This window comes from Hirundo rustica, chromosome 2 (genome assembly GCF_015227805.2).
Source record: "Hirundo rustica isolate bHirRus1 chromosome 2, bHirRus1.pri.v3, whole genome shotgun sequence".
NCBI classification, from domain to species: domain Eukaryota; kingdom Metazoa; phylum Chordata; class Aves; order Passeriformes; family Hirundinidae; genus Hirundo; species Hirundo rustica.
Window position 1 is genome coordinate 61242580 of NC_053451.1, and position 19732 is coordinate 61262311.

The 19732-nt window shown below is 40.8% G+C and overlaps 1 protein-coding gene across 2 annotated transcripts in view; it reads right to left on the reverse strand.

The window, feature by feature from the left end:
- The window catches only part of DIAPH3 (diaphanous related formin 3), a 208854-nt gene extending 207443 nt beyond the window's left edge, over positions 1–1411 (reverse strand). Inside the window, exon 1 of one of the 2 annotated variants that reach the window (XM_058419256.1) lies at positions 1262–1411. In XM_058419256.1, the coding sequence (XP_058275239.1) occupies positions 1262–1411 (150 nt within the window). The remainder of the gene's footprint in view (positions 1–1261) is intronic. The other variant, XM_058419257.1, reaches the window with a different exon arrangement.
- Positions 1412–19732: the final 18321 nt, after the last annotated feature.

The window sequence follows — 19732 nt, forward strand, 5'->3', positions numbered from 1 at the left end:
AGAACAGGTCTGGCCAGCCTGCTTGATACCGCTTATTGGCTAACTTTTTTGAACCTGTGCACAAGTGCCAAACACTCAAGTACTGAATGTTACACAAATACACCTTAGAATCAATAGTCTAATATGTGTTATGGTGTCTCTTTTGCAGTTATGTAATAAATACATTTTAGAGCAGGTGGGCTCAGAGTCAGCTGAACAAAGATCAACATGCATCACCTAAATGAGTATAGGGTGCACCTCCTCTGCATGTGGCAGATACTCATTGAAAGGAGGTTCTATCCAGACAGGGGTCAGCCCCTTCTCCCAGGCAACCAGCAACAAGATAAGAGGACAGTACACCAGGGGATGTTTAGGTTGGACATTATGAGGAATTTCTTCACAGAAAGGGTGATTAGACATTGGAATGGGCTGCCCAGGGAGGTAGTGGAGTCACCATCCCTGCAAGTGTTTAAGGAAAGACTGAACATGGCACATGGTGCCATGGTCTAGTTGACATGGTGGTGTTTGGTCATAGATTAGACTTGGTGATTCCAGAGGACTTTCCAACCCAACTGATTCTGTGGATACAAGGCCTGTAGAATATATGTTGGTCCCAGCTCTAATGCTTGAAATTTTCATGATATCCAAAGAAAAACTGGTTATCTCTGGGTACTGTTTGGTTAGAGCACATCTTGCAAACACATTATCTCATGAACAATTATAAGCCATCTTGAGTTTTCCAATTTCTTGGTGTGCTAGCCAAAAGCGTGTAAAAGCAGGCGTACAGAGAACTTTGCTACGTCCTTTAAATTCAAGGACCATTTTCTCACTGTAGAGTTTATATCACTAACATTTTTAAAAATAAACAAAGAAAAAAAACAAACAAGCAAAGTAACACCGCAGTCCCATTAGAAGTAACACTCTTTAAGAGCTGGAAGTCTGTTCTACACTCCCCTTCCACGCAAGCTGTCACGCAGCACGTAAAGGCAATGGAACCTTCTGATGAAGCATTCGGGAGAGATCTGGAAACTTGCTGCATCCTTTCACACGGGCAAACAAGAGGCGACCTGGGCCAGGCGGGATCGGCCTTCGAAGCCCAGCTGAATCTGACGGCGCCACGTATTCCCGCTCGGTCCCCGGATCTTGGGGGGCCCAAGGCAGTGACTGGTCCCGGAGGGAACGGCGAGGGGGGACACGGGGGTGTCACCGCACGGCCGGGCCCCCTCGGCACGGGCCCGGCAGGGCCCCATTCCTCGGGCACTCCCGCCCGGTTCGTACTTACGAATTTGGGCTTCCTGCTGTCCGCCGCCTCCTCGGCGCCTCCGGCGCTCCCGGTCCCCGGCGGGCCCTTCCGGCGGAGCCCCTTGTTCTCCCGCCCGCCGCGACCCGGCGGCGAGGACGAGGCGCAGTAACGCGGCCGCGGCGGCTCCATGGCCGCGCACGGGCGAGGAAGGGAGACGGGCAGGGGGGAGCGCTGCCCGCGATCGGGCCCAGGCCCGGCGGCCCCGGCCGAGCTCGGCGCCTGCGATTAGCGCGGCTTAGCTGGACTCGGCCAGGCAGGGCGCCGCGGGGGGGAGGAGCGGGGCTCAGCGCTAAAGCCGCGGCCTCGCCGCAGCGCAGGATTTAGCGAGGAGAAGCCCCTAATCCCGCCACGCCCGAGCCGCGCGGGGCCAACGGCCGAGGCTCCCAACGGCCGCGGCCGGCGGAGCGCGGCAGCGTCCCGGCGTCCGAACCGTCCCGCCACTGCCGGCGCCGCCCCCGCCCGCCCGCCCCGGCCAATCCGCGCCGGCGCGGCGGGAGCGGCGCCTCCCGGTTGGCGGGAGCCGCGCCCGTCCGCGCTGAGTCAGCGGCTCGCGCCGAGCCCCGCCTCACCCCGCCCCGGCCCGCCGGAGCGCGCTGCCCCCGCGCAGCGCCGCTCCCGCCCGGGGACAGCGGCCGCAGGGAACGGGACGATCCCGCAGGGCTCGCCGCCTCCGAGGTACACACACACACAGAGAGAAGGAGAGTTTATTTCCTTATCGTGCAAATCCTGTCTTCTCTGCATCCTGTCTGTCCAGGATATCGACACGGGGCGCGTCCCTCACCTGTTTGGCCTAGGATGCCGATTTGCAACAAGTGGCTTTGTTAAAATCTCCGATTCCGTACCTCATGTCGCTGTTTGACAGGTGAAAAGTGCTTAATCTATTTCTATATGACCTTTAAATATAATTAGAGCACTGACTTTTATATGTAAATGTACATTATTATATAGAATCATAAAATCATAGGGTTTGGAAGAGACCTTTATGAACATGCAGTCAAAAAATCTGAATCACCCAGCACCAGATCCAGATACCTTTTAAACACCTCCAGGGATGGTAACTCCATCACCTCCCCGAGCAACCTATTCCAATGCCCACCCATCTGAACAGTGGGGGGGAAAAAAAAAAATCTAATCTGAATCTCCTCTGTCTCAGTTTAAGGCCATTTTCTCTGGTCCTGTCACTGCAGTAACAGTGGAGATTGGCCCCCACTTCCATTACAATCTCTTTTCTGGTGGTTGTAGGGAGCAATATATATGCAGATATACATACATACATACATGTTTTATATAATTAATACTTCCCATATTGCTTTTATACCAACTTGGTGGTATTGGGTTAAGAAGGCAGAATGACACAGGAGAGACACAGTCCCTATCCAAAACAGTGGCAGTCCTGCATCCGAGTTTCTGTTTTGTGATGGACACAGTCTTTGTAGAAGAGCTGTTAACTGTGCTGCCAAGGCCAGAAGAACAGGTGTATCTACAGTCACCATTTGTTTAATGCAAATTGTTGTTTTCCATCACTGAAAGACCTGCAAGACTCTGTGGTTTATGGGGAAATACATAAATAGAGACTTCATTATGCTGTAAGCTAGCAAATTTCATATCGTTCACAAGGTAATTGAATTCTTATTACTACAATCAATACCTTCCATTTATCTTTATTTTAAATTAAGAGTAGTTAGAATAATGATGTAAACTGGAGACTTATGTAGGGGAAAATCAATTTCCAAATCTCAGCGTTAGGGATCATTAAGAAAAGTAAGGCTGATACTCAGCATTTCTATCTCTAGAGTATCTCCTAAAACAGAAAAACTTCTGTCATTCAGTCCTTCACCATGACTTACACAGGCAGTGACCTACAAAATGTAACATCTGCCAGTACACAGAGTTCTGGTGAAACGTAGCAGAATTCAGCCCCGGACTCAGCCTTTGCAGGGCGAGGAGCTGTGGAGCCACGCAGAGTAGATACCGTAATTATTTGTATATGTTAAATTGTTCATCCTTTGGCACCTTTCTATAGATGTTTTGTAAATTTATATTGGAATTCTTTGTGGAGAGTGTAATTAGCTGAACACTGTTTAATGTCATGGTTAATGATTTCCTGGAACATTTGATTAGAAAATTAATCAGGCTATGTGTGCGTATGATAAAGCTGTTTAAATGGACCTCCTAATTGCAGTGTGGTAGAACACAATGGCTTGTGCCAATATATCACTTTCAAGGTACTGTGTTGCAATAACAGAGAAACACTGAAGGGAATAATTTATCAGACACTTTTACTAAGCCAAAAGTAAATGTTAGAACTTTTGATCTATTATTATTTTATACTACCCCTCTTGTCCTCGTTAGATGTTTCACAGGACAAATACACTGTTGCAACAGCTCAGTTTACCAAGATTAATCATGACTGAGGAAAAATGTGAGAAAGAAATACATCACTAATACTAAAATTGTGCAGATTCTACTTAGTCATATCATGCATATTGTCTGGGGGATGCACATAGCTTGGCCATTTTGCATTATTTTTGTTCTGGAATGAGAATTTTTCAAATATAAAAGTCTGAGACAAAGTAAGTGCGTAACGTTAACCACAGATATTTGCAGAAGTAGTCCTTTCGATTGATGGATTCATTTAGGCTTTTAGCATTCTGTTCCATCTCTCTCTATTTTTTTTTTTTCTTAATATACTGCAACTCATGACTTAAAAAGCCAACCAAACAAAAAACAAACAAACAAAAACACTCACCAAAAAAACCACCCCTCCTAATATTCATTGTTCCAGGGAGGCAGTTTTTCATATACCTTCCTGTGCAAAGTATTTCAAACCTGGCCTTTGCATTTAGGCAGTTGTCCACAATTAATTTGGAGACACCTAGTTCTTTCCTGTAAGAAGAAGATAAAATAGTCAATTAACTGTCCTTTCATGAGGTTCCTCCCTTTGAACTGTCACATAAAAGTTATGAAGGATTTTGTCAGCAGTGCTGTTGTTTTTACAAAGCAAGCACCCAAGTTTAATACTGCTCTGTTTAAGTAAACTAACAAGTAAAACCTTCTCAGCCTCAGTTCCTGTGGCTTGGCAGAGGCAGGCAAATGGCACATGTCTTTTCAGGAAAATGTCTTCTTCTTTCTCCCATTAAATGCCCCAAAGAGGCAATTCTAGCCCAAATCCCTCAAACTTGCATAGCTATTTCTAAATTGTACCCATTGAATATGTATCTTATACCTTTCCTACAATCTTATTCAAAAAGTTAATGCAGGAGTTACAAAAAGATATATGATTCTTAACTCATAATGCCAATAAAAATTACCTTTGAAAAATATGGCCTGTCTTTGGGTCTTATAGAGGCAATTGATGCTTGTTTTATCTAAGAAAATCTTTAACAGTTGTATTTTTATATTGCAACAACACTCATTAATATTTTAATTGATTGCAATGTAATATCCTTAAATTAACCTGTGTATAACACCTTACTTAATTTTCACAGCATGGGTGGCTCGCAAAACATATTATTCCATTATTAGGATAATGGGAAGATAAAATTTCAAATTGTTCATCTAGTCCAGCCTATTAAATTTACTAAGGAACATAGCTGTAAGTTTATCATACTAATAAACTAACAAATTTATGTTACAGTTATGAGACAAGTCATACTCTGTTCCAATAATAAAGTTTTATTGACAAAAAATTGCTTTAGTTTTTTGGTTTTTTTTTTTTTTTTCCTTGTAAAACAATTATTTTGGCTTTTTTGCACATAATTTGATTGCCATTTAGTCAGTATCACTGCCACTGTAGTAGTATATGTCATCTCTATGTTCTATTTCTAGCATAGACTGGGAAAAATGAAAATCCGTAACTAAAACTATCCTGGAAGTTCATGTTTATCAGAAAAAGGAAAGAACTGAAAAATTGCTGATTAATACGATATTAACCTTAAGTTCTTACGAGAGAAAAATGTATTAGGCGTTTTCTGATATATGGTTGTGTATTTGAACCTAGTTGTAAAAGGTTACAGAATTATAACTCTACTAAAATATGACAAAAAGGAGTTTTGGTTTTAATAGTCTTCATAGAGGATTGAATGTTTCCTTTATTAAGCTCATGATCAGGATAACTTCTGTTTGTTACGAATGTGTTTGAGTAGATTTTGAGAACGGAGTTCAGGCCAAATGCTTGTCGTGGGTAACACAGGATGTCATTATATTCCATATCTATCTCTGCCCCAAACGTGTTACTGTCTTTTTAAGACTCAGCACGGCAAGAACTGGAATTGCAGGGCAGTGGGGAGGTGCCGTATCCCGGTCTCTTTCCAAGGCCGGGGCACCTGAGCCAACCTGCTCTTGTGCCTGGCAGTGCTTGCTCAAGGTGGAGGCTCTGCTTCAGAGGGGCTTGTTCTGGGCAGTTGGCTTTCTGCTTGTTTGGTGTTTCGTTTGTTTTTCTGGGCTTGCAATAGCAGCCACTCAGGAAAACTGCGTTAAAAATCAGGTTGTCATTGAAACTTGCCAAAGAACAGAGCATCAAAAAATAATATGCAGTTTGGATAGCAACAGAGTGACTTCTGTTACCCACAACAAGGCTGATTGTGTTTCGGGGCCGGCTCACCCAGCGTTGGTGGCGGCAGAGCGCTCCGCCCCGCAGCGCCAGCGCCAGCAGAACCCACAGAGCAGCAGGAGGAGCCGGCCGAGCTGATCCCGCTCCCGCCGGCGCTTCTCGTCGGTCGCTAGAGCTCCTGCATTAGCTCCTACCTTCCAGAGAGAGTTCTTTTTGCCACCTTCTTGTCCCTTTGTTTCCCAGACCATGCGATCACCCGTGGCGGGCTGTCAGAGACTGGAAAAAGTGATCTTTTTTGGGACATCTTGGGAAGCTTGGGATGTGTGGTTAGGGGTGGGTCAGAGCTCGCTCTTGTCAGGGGCTGCCCTGTCCCCGGTACCCCCCAGGCCTCAGGGTCCGTCAGTCGCTGTGATATATGTCCTAAAGTTAATTCGTGTTAAATGTTATAATATGTAATTCATTCTCTGTAAATGTAATGATAACCATAAGGAGCTAGTTTTATTTCTAATCAAGTATACAACGGGTTAACTGTGACTAAAACAGCATGGGGGGGACACAGGGGAATTCTCTGTTGAAGATTACACGGAGGGACACAAGGAAGCTATGCCGGGAATTACACGAAAAGGGATGCTGTCGCGGTGCTGTCCTTCGCGCAGGTGAGCGCGGCCACAGGCTAGCTCAGTTCCGCGCACCGCTCCAACGTAGGTAGGCCGGGGTGGCAGGCTAGGCAAGCCACCTCCTCCCTGTGGGGCCTTGTTTCCCCCACACCAGCGACAGGCAACAGATGGAAAAGACGACCACGGCAGCTGAATGAAAGGCGACTCTCCTGAGCAGGGTACAACGAGGTTTTATTGGAGGGAGAGGGAGCACGGAGCTCTGCACTCTCAGACCTGCTGCCCTGAAAAGCCCCGAGAGCAGACGTGCAGCAGCTTATAAGGAGGGGTGGAAACAGGGGTGGCAACAACTGGTCAGCGAATCACAGAACTTGGGGCTGTAACCGGGTGTGTAAACCATGGAACAGGGGACCAACCACAAAACGCTGGGAGGGGATTTCCAGGGCCCCAGCCTATCACTCGACGCCCTCCCTGGAGCTTTCCAGAAGCCAGGGAAGGGTCCTGGAGTGATAGACAGGGCGCCCAAGGGGAGAGAGAGGGGATTGACAACTTGGGTATAGGGGGAAGGGATGATTGACATTTAACGAACTGGGAGCACTTTCTGGTAAACAGGTCTGAACCAATAAAGAAATAGGGGGGTACATGGAACGAACCAATACAGAAATCTGTATAAATTTACATAAAACAAATAAAACAAACCGCACACCACCACAGGACACAAGAAAACTTCTGCCGGGAATCGTTAGAGGAGAACACAAAAGGACGGAAAAGGGAGATAGAGAACCCGGAGGACTGAATGATTACATCCGATCAATATCTTATCCATCCCCGCCTGACATTAACATCTCTACACCGTCCCCGGACACAGCAATCACGACATTGTTCTCCAGCGCAAATCCATTCAACCCCACCAGAACCCGAACATGAATATCTAATGAAGCTACCGCGGAAGAGGGAGTCTTAGTGTCCCGATTTTCTCTCAGCGAACCAGTGTATAAAAAAATCGGCAGCCCCAGACCAAAATGTGAACTGAGGGGGTGACAGACTGACAGAGTGTGTTACCGTGTTCACCCGGCGCCGAAACCCCAGGGTTCGACACTGTCCCTTTTAATTGTGGCTATCGGAGACTGTTATTTTGTCTCAAAATAAAATTCTAAATTTTGATTTACTGAATTTGGTCTATCATATTTATTACAGTCGGGATCCCCAAGGCTTGCCTGACCCCTGCTCTGAGTGGCCGAGAGACCGTAAGGCCCACCTGGGAGAAGGGCCCTGGATGGGCCAAGGCTTTAAGAAGCCTGACCACAGGGCAAGCCCGTTGTTTTTTAGCCCTGCTGTCGTCTTGGGGTTTTACACCGTTGCAACCCAGGAGCTGGGAGCTATGACTGTTTTTCTGTATTTCTCCCGCCTTTTTGTTTTTCTCCCTTTCTTCTAGCTTTCTTCTCACAGAACATAACCTCGGTGAAACCCTGGAATTAAGCAGCTGGGTTGTCACATGGGTGCCTTTGGAAAAGGTCTGGTACCATTCTCCCTTTGTCTCCCTACATGCGGTCGGCAGTGGGGGTCACCGTCTTACAAGAGGTTTGGAAACATTTTGGGTGTTTTTTTGTTCCCCTGGAGTTGGTGAGAATTAACTATTTTGTACCTGGTGATTATTCACTACATAGCTTATTTTTTGCCTTTTGCTGTTTTGCTTGTTAGTAAATGTTTTTTTCACTTACATTTACTCATATTCATTCCTTATTGTTGGAAAGGGGTTAGTTGAAACTAAAGGGACGTAACTAATTTTAGAAAGTCTGCTTCTTTAAATTCTCTTAAACCAAGACAGTGCTAAAAAATAGTAATTTTCTTTTTATGCTCCCTGGGCTCTTTTTTTGTAACAAGACCAGTTTACTCATGTGATGCTTTAAGAAGGTATGATGCCACTTGTCTTATGATGTGTCTCTTTTAAAGCCCTTCTCTTGCTCTCATCTGTCTTGACTGCCCAGCATGCCACATATAGTTGTAAGTACTCAAAACAATTGTTTGCCATCTTTCATTGGCACCCTGGCGGACAAGTAGTGTGTGCTAGTTAATATTTGTGTAATATTTTTGGCAGAAGCAGAGAGGGACTTAGGATAAATAATTAAGGAAAATGCTGTCTTGCCTAGTATGTCAAATTGTGTGTAAAGACAAGCAGCTTTGAGCCATTTCGATCACAGCATGGGTAAAGCTGAACTCATCAGACCTCTTGGCACATATATTTCTTGTATAAAAATATCTGAACTAGAGTCTTCAGAAAACTGTTCTTTTCTTCCCTTTCTTATCTAAAATTATTATGGCTGTATTTCAGGAAAGTATTATGGTCATATTTCTTTCAGTTCATTTCTGGTGCCAGCAGAAATACTTTCGGAAGCCAGAATATCCTAGATTTCCACCCCAATTCACACTTGCACAATGGTATCAATGCTAAGTGTCAGTGGAATATGTATCCACAAGAGAAGCACAAAGGACTTCAGGGCTGTTCTTCATATTTGTATGGCAGTAATTTCCAGACACTTAAAAAACATCAAATTAGATGACTCAAGCTGCAGTGAAGTTTCCACTGAGAGTTGTGTCTAAAATACTACAGTACTTTTTTTCTTAATACATGAGAGTTTTTACTGAGGAAAACAAGAAGGTAAGATCCTGCAGGTTTTAGAAGAACCTGCATGTATAGCTGTCTTTACTCCAAAATGGACAGACAAGAAAGGCATCCCTGAGGACAGCATATGTCACAGTCCTATTATTGATATAACAGTCATACCTTTTTGAAATTTCAGACAAAATTTAATATGCAATGGAGTAATTTTCTCTCTTTTCTAGTTAGAAATTAAGGCCTTTCATAAATAGTTGTGGTCTGAATAGCACCATTCTCCTTCTTGAAGCTTTCAAAGTCACCCTGTGAAAGATGAGGGTATAAGAAGTAGGAAAGCAGTCTGGCTCACCAATTTATTGTGGATTACATGTTGCTAATAATTTCTCACAAAATATTTTAGGCTAGCCTCTCATTCAGCTGAGGAAATCTAATATACCTCCTTCAAGATACTGCCTAGATGGGGGAAAAATCAGTAAAGAAGTCCATTATACAGTCCATCAAATGGATCTTTATGAGGATACTTGAGATGTGATTTGTGGCACTATTTAGGATACATTGCATACTACATTATTATAAAGTTCAGGTTTGTAATTTAATTATGGACTGAATTATCTTCAGTTCTAACTTTAGTTGAAGTGACTAGGCCAAGCCTGACAGGTGATATAAATTGTAAATGGTCTGAGTGTCATGGTCCGCAATAAAGGCCATGTTACATAATTTTATACTTCATGTGGGATTCTCAGAGCCGCCTAAAGAATTAAATTACCTGTTCCAACCTTCTCTATTCTATCATTATGCTATTAAATGTTCCTAGTAAAATTATTGCAAACATTCAATTTTGTCCAAAAGAAAATAAATATGTTTTCAGAGGATAGAATTGTGCTGAAGTTTTTTTTGTTTTTTTGGTTTTTTTTTTTTTGTAAAATTTAAGGGCCCATAGAAGTGTGATCCAGCTTAGTAGTTTTTTCAGGGCATTCACTGTAAAGATTTTAAGCCTTCTGTCAGAATTCTGAGATGTAATTATCTTCCATTACTTCCTGATAACTCTCCAAATTCCTCATAGCTTTCCTTTTTTAATATACTTCTGTATTTTTTATGATTCACTTTCCAAATTTCCTTCCAAGAGCCTGTCTTTCATTTTTTCCTTTTGATAATTTATATTACTTTCTACTAGGGCATGATACAGTTTGCTTTCAGAAATCCCTTATTTTCTTTTGACAGATGCATCATTTTAAGAGAGAGAGAGGGAGGGAAAGAGAGATAAACACATATATGTATGTGCATATATAATGCTTTTTATGCGTTAGTTATGTACTGCAGAAGTCTCAAAATTGACTATAATTTGTTTATATAGCTTTTATTTCTCTCTGACTGATTTTTCTTATTCTAATCCATCTTTAAGTTTCTCAATCTACATTTTCCTCTTGCAAGAGTAGTGGATATAATCATGGTTACTGCAACTTAATATTCAGTTACAGTAAGTATTGTACATGAAGATTAAGGAAAAAAGTTTCCTTTTGTTTTAAAAAAAAATAAATTATCATTTGGGGAAATTCCTGAAATACATTCTATATGAAACACAATCAGCCTTGTTGTGGGTAACAGAAGTCACTCTGTTGCTATCCAAACTGCATATTATTTTTTGATGCTCTGTTCTTTGGCAAGTTTCAATGACAACCTGATTTTTAATTGCTTTTTAACACACATAGTCATACACTTCTACAGAGTGCAAGGCACTGCCTTTCTTATGTTAAATAGTAGCTTCATCTCTTGTCATAGGATGATGAAGAGTGTAATTGGAGGGTGTACTTTGCATCACAAGTACTCTTCCAGTGAAGAACAGCTAAGCTTAGGGTTTTTTTCTAGGAAGTTTCTTAAGTGGCAGTTTTATGACCATGTGAATCTGAACAAACTTCATAAGTTTCCATCTTCCTTCACCTATGTTATAATGAATGAAAGCTGTTGGTTAAGGAAAATGAACACTTTAACTTATTTTTACAAATTATATCTGCAGAAATGGAGAGATGGTTATGTTAGATTGTGATACAGAGCTTATCCTGTAGGACCCCTAGAGATGCAATTAGCTCTCAGATATGTGTTTGAGGAGAGGGAGGAAAGTGAAAGAAATTGTATTGTAACAATTACAGGAATGCCCCTCAGCTGGCCATAGGCAATAGGCTCTCAAGATGGTTTTGGTTCATTGTATGACAGCCTAACCAGATGGACCCTTATGAAACCAAGGTGTATTTGCAAGAAGAGTAGAGGCCAGTTGACATTTTTTTCTATTACCTTATAAATGGAAAATTTAAAGAGAGCAGAATCAGCCTCTGCTGTGTCAGGGCACGGTGAGCACCAGCTTTCCCTAACCAATGTGCTGCTGAGGGAGATACCGTGGCAGGCAGGACCAGGGGCCTTGCTAGCCAGGGCCCATCCCACTGACCCCAGGCGAGGCAAGAAAGATCAGCCCAGAGGTGAAAGCCAGGTTTAGCCAATAGTCCATACTGTCAGGCAACTTTGTGATAATGAGGCAAGTCTAAGGAAGTCAGGCCAAAAGTGAGGGTCAGGAACAGTTCCAGTGACTGTAACAAGGGTCTGGTGATGATTGGGTGTATCCACAGTGATGAAACACGAGAAGCTTGGGAGTCACACACAGAGTGGGATCAAACAAGGTTCATATCTAGCAGAGTGAAAGTCTGTCTTCTTTTCTGGGGTGTGATACAGGGATCCATATTGTGTGTGCATCCCATAAATAACCTCATGAGGCTCAAGAGCTTTGTTTGTTACTTCAACAGCCACCCTTAATCTGAGAGAAAAATATTCCATCATTGTAAGTGTGCCTTAGTATCTGAAAAGTAATGTAATTCCTTATCCCCATCCATCTACTAAACTCTGTTTGTTTTCATTCATGGGTTCATTTCCCTTTGTATTGAACAATCATGCTGGTACCAATGAAGAGGAAGTCCCCTCAAAGAAATAAGGAAAGCCTTTCACAAGATATAAAATCAAGCAGAAAGTCATGAAGAAGGCGATCACTATACCCCACTAAGTGTTCATAAAATTGTTATTTACCGTATGTTTCGTGAGCTTCAAATCTGGACATTGTGGATAGATGCAGGTTTTCCATTTAGAAAAGCACCAACAAAGGCCTCTTTTTGTCCCATTGAAAGAGAGGGACTATGAAGATCTACCTGCACAAGCTTGCAGAATGCTAGGAGATTAATAAAGGCAGCCAAAATGTGATAATCCAGATACAGCATTTAGGTGGATTATGCATACTTTCAAGCAGCTTTCTTTATTTGACTACTACATGGAAAAAGGAAGAATGTTGCCCCAAAGGTGGTTCAAAATATACCTGATTAAAAGTAGTACAGTGGTCCACTCTTTTTCATTTTTGCAGGAAATAAGAATAGACGAGCAAGAAAAAGTATTTTTGGAAGAAGAGCACTCACAGGAGCAAGAGCAGGGTAGAGCTCATCAGCAAAAGCAGCAGGCAGGCTTATGTATGGAATGTTGCTGAGAACTGAGCACTGGAATGTACCAATCCCAAATAAACTGCATTGCTTTGGCATATCATGAGCCTGACTCATCCACCGTCCACCCGGCCAACAACGGTGTTACTCATTCTGAAACTCCTTGTCCCTGTAATGATCACTCCAAGTTCTGCTCAGGGGATGTGACTTTCCTGTGGCCCTTCATGTCACAAATCAGAAATGATACTGGGAACGAGTGACAATATAATTGAAACGAGAAAGTATTTCAAAGTACTATGGTTCTGTAAAACAAAATATGTGGGAGTTTTGTAGCATTTATATGTAGGGGAGATCCACATTCTCTAGCTAAGGACAATCTAATCAGTAAAGAAGTAAGTTAGACTCTTTCTATGATTAAGGAGTTAGCACTTAACTGAAGTTCTCACTTTTATCTAGTGAAGAAAAACTAACATCTACAAAAAGCAGTTCATCCACTCTTAAAATATGAATTTAAAACAAATAGAAAGAAGAACCTCTGGAGATCCTTCTATGTCTTCACTGACTATAGAAGATACTTTGATACCTGGTTTAAACCAGAAGAGTATATTTAAATGCTGAAGGCAGGTGAGGTAAATCTCATTCTCTCAAACTGTTCTGGGGATTTCAGCAATTTTCAGTCAATAAATTCCCTCCCTTTTCAATAGATTTTATTATACATATTCATATTAATTCAGAATCACAGATATATTTAAATAGCAATGTTAATGACTCCTTGGAATTAACAATAAAATTCTTTTGTGATCCTCAGAGAATAAAATCTTGAATAATCACACTTCCAAGGTGATTATTCCACATGTCTTTGAAAATAGTTTTTGATAGTCTGAAAACTGAAGACAGATTTTTTTCCCCCTGAAAGGTTTAATGACTAGTTCCCTTATTCCTTTTTCTGCAGGCTGTTATTATTATGGATATTAAACTACTTCAAAAACTGTGGGAAGTGTTTAGTTGCAAATATACTTTCCTGTTGTAAATAATTACTTGGATAGTGATTAAAAGAATTAATGCTGCTACTAACCTAAGTGTTCTAAAACATTTTCTTGGTGAAATCTCTTCCATCTTTCTGTTTTGCCTTTTTTTTTCTCTTTTTTTTTTTCTTTTTTTTTCTTTTTTTTCTTTTTTTTCTTTTTTTTCTTTTTTTTCTTTTTTTCCCCTCCTCTTTTCTGCTACAATATATTGGGGGTTTTTTCTCACTTGCAGAGCTTTGCATTCAACCTTGGAAACTTTTGCAATATGAAAAAATTAACTCTCTAATCGGTACATGACAGCAGTCCCATCATGAATTTGTTAGCTTTCTAAACATGTACCTTTGTGCCTTCTCCCCAGATGGCATTCAGTCTATGAAGAAGTCATATGTAAGCATCTGCAAACAACTTAATTATTATTTTTAAAATCTTTATTTAGAATTCTCTTTTGCCAATCGGCTCACAGAAGTGAAGAATTAAATACAGCCTCTTTCATTGTTATGTGTTGCTCCTGATTTAGTCTGCATCTCCCATCTGTCTTCCACAAAGAGACAGCAAGCTCTTGGGGCATTGCTTTTGTTTTTCCATTCAAAACAGCTCTTCCATTTTACAGTAATAAATGTCTTGATTAATACACAGAGCTTGATACTTGTGTTACATGAGAAGACTAGAACACCTAAATTCTATTTGATTTCTATACTTTCTCTGTTAGTTTCTGCCTGTGTCTAAATGAGAAAATTCACCAGAACAGATATATCAGAATAAACAATGCTTGCTTTCCATACTTTCCACTCTTTGAATAGGATTACAAGGAACTAAGTACCTGTTATAATCTCTAAATGTTCACCATATTTAGTAAATAATCCATACTTCATTATTGACATTGTTCAATAGTTTTCAGACTTGTCATATTTCCTAGCTTTGAACTATACATGTCCACAGTCTCATAATAGAATGTTTTATCCCCATGTCTATTAGTATGGCTTCTGAGAGGAGGTGGGGATGGATATAATTATCCATTTATGTTTTAGGCGGAAATAGAGAAAAATGATTGGTGTAACTAGAATCAAAGTTGTCATTGTATAACCATTTATTTTAAAGTGGGAGATTATACAAGCTATGTTCATTCAGATACAGTCTTATGTAAATCATGGCTTTGCAATCACTTAGGAGTTGTATCACATTAATCTACAGTGACAGTGTTCAACAGAGTCTAGAAAGTCGTTTGATTTCATGCTCTGTAAATGGCAGTTCTTGATTTTCTGTAATATTTTGGATCACAGACAAAACCTTGTTTCAGTAACTGCATATTAGCTGGACAGTTACAGCTGTAATGCAAAACTGTTGTGGTTGGGTGATATGATCAACATTCATCACAAGCTAATAATGGTGATTCTGAACATCTTAATTGGAGATCACACAACTCTCTGTAGTGTGAAATAAGATGTCTGGGCGATTGCAAAGATTTTGACTGGTCCTTGCGCTGATAGCCTGCAGAACATTTTAATACTCTGAAGTCACGCCAGATGGGCAATCTGCTGCAACATATACCTTGGTTCAGTTTTGAGCTGCAAGGGTTGGTATCTGATGTCACCTCAAGGGAAAAATAATAAACAGCTGCACTAATGACATTTTTTTAATCTCTCTACTCTTGATTTACGTAGGCTTTGACTGATGCAATAGTCAGTTTAGGAAAACTGTACAAAGACCTTCTACAATACCAAGAAAATGGACCAGAAATGGAATTGAAAAAAAAATTAGTACCCATTATTTAACTTCTTTATGCTCTATGCCTTCTAATCCTATGTGCAAAGTTTAACTTGTTGTTGCAAAGTAAGTTTGGAAAAGTGTACAGATATAAGGAAAAATGGCAGAGAAAAGTGTAAAGGAGTACAGATAAAATTCTGATTAATTTTTATAGCTGAAAGAAATGTAGTCAGTTTTCTGGATCAATGGAGCTATTTATTCTGGTAGCAAGTAGATAGCAATACCAGCTCTTCCCTGCTCTAAGGTTTTGCTGGATACATTCTTCCATAGAATAATCCATGGAAAGTATTTGAGTCAAATTGAGTTCTGCACCACTTCACTGCAGCCCCCATAACTGGACTTTTGTCTGTTTTCATACAAGACAACTCGTAGCTTTGGGTATTTTGTAGTGTTGTGCATCTCTTTCAGTGTGGAATTTTAGCACTGTTCATCATCTGGGTAACCTGATCAGTAGGTTATGCAATTAATATGAAACAGGGGATATATAGTCAACTTTTAAAATATTATTTTAAATAAATGGCTTTGGACTATAGTAAACATATCATGTTAAAGGGAGAAAGCAATATGAGGAATTAGGATCTACTGTTATAATAACTGGGTTTGAATTTGAGAGCCAAAGAACGAATTGTATATGTGTTCCATTATGCAGAAACATTTGGCACTTGTCACTGAATAAATAAGATTATCACCTAAGGGCTTTGCCCTGATGTGGCTGCTGAACACACGTATTGTGAGTAAATGGTACAGGAAATAATCTGAGTTGAAAAACTGGACATGTAAAAGAGCACTACAATTTTCATGTGGGTTGTGAAAGACAAGTAAAAAGTTTAAATAATGCTTACATTTGCCATCTAAGCAATGAATGAGGAGGTAGACAATCGTGATGGCTTTTACTGATGCGGTGCTGGATTTTCCCCAGCCAGCTCCCAGCAGCGGGCCAAGAGTGGGCTGTTCCCAGAAAGCAGTGCAGTCTGGGATACACCTGTAAGGCTTACGCTCTACAGAACAGGCTGTCAAGAGTAGAGGGCAGAGGCAAGGACGAGGTCAAGGTCTTTCCTGTGGTTTCCAAAAGGGTTTAATCAGAGGAAGGGTCAGGGATGAGAGACAAGGGATTGGGGTGTGCAAGAATTTAGAAACAGGGGAGGTTCATTGGGAGGGTACAAATCATTAACCAAGCAGGAGAGAGTAGGGGAGGAGTGAAAGGCGGGATTAACATTTCACAATCCCATGGGGAGAGTAAGGGGAGGAGGACAGGTCACATGGGCCAATGGGGCATTGAAGATTAGGGGATTTCCAAAGGGGTGGTCCAGGCAGAGGGCTAGCATAAGGATACAACTGGGTATCACGAATGACTGGGAATGATCGGGAGCAAGGGTTTGGGATAAGATTGACAACTGTGTGGGAGGACACAAGTTAGGACTAAACCAACAATCCTGGGGGAAAGGAAACAAACCATTGGGAATGAAAACACACTGCAACGCTTTACTTCTAACTGTATCTGGTTCCATCACTTGTTATGCTTCATAGTCTTTAATTAACTCAAGATAATTGTTAAGTAACTTCATCATGTCAATACACTATGAAGCCGGACTAAGGGTGGGGCCTTCCACACAAATGTAACATACATGAAGGATGAATGTAAAAAAGAAAAATCTGAAAATATATAAGAATGTATTATGTAGAAGCCAAATGTGTAATGCTAAGAAAGAAGAGACATCTGATAAAAATCCTGACTGAAATTGGAAACTGGAACACACAGCTGAAGATTCAGAATTATTGTATAAAAGCATGACATAGCTATCATTTCCTGAGAATCCTGAATTCAGGAGGGCCAATTTATGCTTAAGGAGCCTACAATGCTCTGAAACTACAGACTTAAAGGACAAGAAAGATGATAGGCATATGAAAGATAGAAGTTTTGCTACAGAACTTCTCATACTATGGTAACCAGGACAATTACTAACATGTGGAGTAAAAGCAAAATATACCCCACTACTCTGCAGAAGTTACAAGTGAGGACATAGAAAAAGATTGTGCCAGTCCCATCACTGGTTCCTGTTAGTCCATCTGTACAGCAATATATAAAGTTCACTGGAGTACTGGGACATTCAGTTTGTTCACTTTTCTAGGGAGTTGTGCTATATCAAAACCTGACTCTGGGAGAAGCTGGGAATTGCTGGAAAGCCACTTGGTAGTTCCAGGGTATTTAAATTAATACACTGGGTTAGGAGACTAAGCCCCTAACATTTTTCAAAGCCAGGACAAGATGCTGAGAAAGCTTGATGGCACTTGAAATTTTTAGGAAAGATTCTTTCACCTTCCACCTCTGTCATTAAAAATCTTTTTGGCTTGACTTTTCTTCTTTGAGAATCAGAGAAGACAAGATAGAAGAAAATCATGTGGGACTCTACTCCGGCAGTCCAGCACATTATAGGATAACTTACACTTGACTTGCCATGAATGAGCTGAAAATCCAGAGAGATGGAGTGATTTGTTTTGAAAGTGTGATTTTCTGAAAAATGTGTTGCCTTTGAAAGACCACAAATAAACTGATTATGCTAATTCTGAGGAAGATTGAATCCTAATGTTGAACTTGAAGACAACATATCCTAAGTGGATTATGATAGACATAGCTGCCTTATGCCTGAGGCCTGCTCAAGAGCAAGTAATATCCTGCACTGCTCGCCTCTGAAGTACTGATTAATGGACAAAACCCTTTCCAGAAAAAAGGGTCTAAATGTCTCCATTCCCAAAAGAGTTTTGCATTTTTTTTTTTCATTGAAATGCACAGTCCAATACAGTGAATTAAAGTAAATTTCATTTCTGTAGCTGAATGTCATTCCCTTTAAATGAGATAATGGCAGTTAGGTGCTTTGATTGCTACCAGCTGTCAATACCCCTAAGGAAAGCCAAGATACTTCTACGGTGGAAGATGCACAAGAAGCCTGTCGATCCAGCACATCACAAGTTGTGTCAGTGAATTAGCAAGTTAAATAAAATAGATGTGTGTTTACACTCTTCTAGTCATAAACAAGCTGTCTATGAGTTTGGGGTTTTGTGGGTTTTTTGTTTTGGTTTGGTTTTTTGTTTGGTTGGTTGGTTGGTTTTTCTTACAGAGAACACTTCATACTCCAGTATGTTAACTGTTTTTTGTAGTTTCTGTTCTCACTTTATGGAATACGTGTCTCTAGATAGAGAGAAAAGGAGTTAAACAGACATTTTCCTGTTGTCCAAATATCTATTTTACCTTGATAAGTACCATTTAAATAGATAACAAAAGTAAAAGTGGTTTATTCATTACTGTTACTTGTAGTAAAGGGATATATGGGCTAAATTTTCAAAACTAGACACTCAAAATTTGAAATATGCAGTTAATTCATTTATTAAGTGCATTCTGTGCAGTACAAGTCAGGTATTAGTGTTGCACAAAATCTTTTACCTTGTATTAGTTTCTGTATGCATAATTTACATATAAAATTGCAAATTTATACACCAAATTATTAAAAATTTTGTAAAATGTAGTTCATATGTTTTGTGAGTCCTCTTCTGTTTCTCCTTATTACACTTGCTCACTGTTAGTGTTCCGCAGATAATTAGCTGAAAGCAGTAAAAGCGGAAGTGAAGACTAGCAATGCGGTTTAAAAAGTCGAAGAACAATCTTAAAAAGTTTAAATGTCATTACATCCATGCGCTGTCAAGTGGCTGAGAATATAAAGAGTTTTTTTAGGAGAGGCATACTGGCTAAGTAAGGAGGCTAATCACCAAGGCCTCCTGTCCTTTTACAAGGCAGTTCTTAAACCTCTTTCAAGAGGGAGAGAAATCCTAGACAACTCACAGAGCAGTCACCCAACAGAACTAGAGAAGGGTTAAGAGCTGGGCCCATCAGGTGTGTATCTGAAGAGAGGGCGTCAAGAGGCTCTTCTCAGTAGTGCCAGGCAACAGGACAAGAGGCAATGTTCCACCTGAATATGAGTTAAAACTTTTTTTGCTGTGCAGGTGACCAAGCACGGGAACAGATAGCTCATAGAGGGAGTCTCCCTCATGGAGATAGTCAAGAATCATCTAGATACAATCCTGAGTAACAAACTCTAGGGGACCCTGCCTGAGCAGGAAGGTGGGACTAGATGACCTCCTATGTGCATAGACCAAGGCAATATAGACCAAGAATAGAAGTTCTTAGAAGTATTATTTTTTCTTAGTTTTTCTAAATGTGAAGGATATGAATACATTACTGGAATGGGATGTAGGACCCAGTTCAGTTTTTGCTCAGACACAGATCCATGGTGACTCTAAAAAACAAGTGGAGGCTGTAAAAAACAGTCACGAAGGCTGTGTTTACACCACTCTAGTGTGGTTAATTTTAATGTTATTCCTAGCTTTCTAGATAAGGGAACTACTGAAATATGCT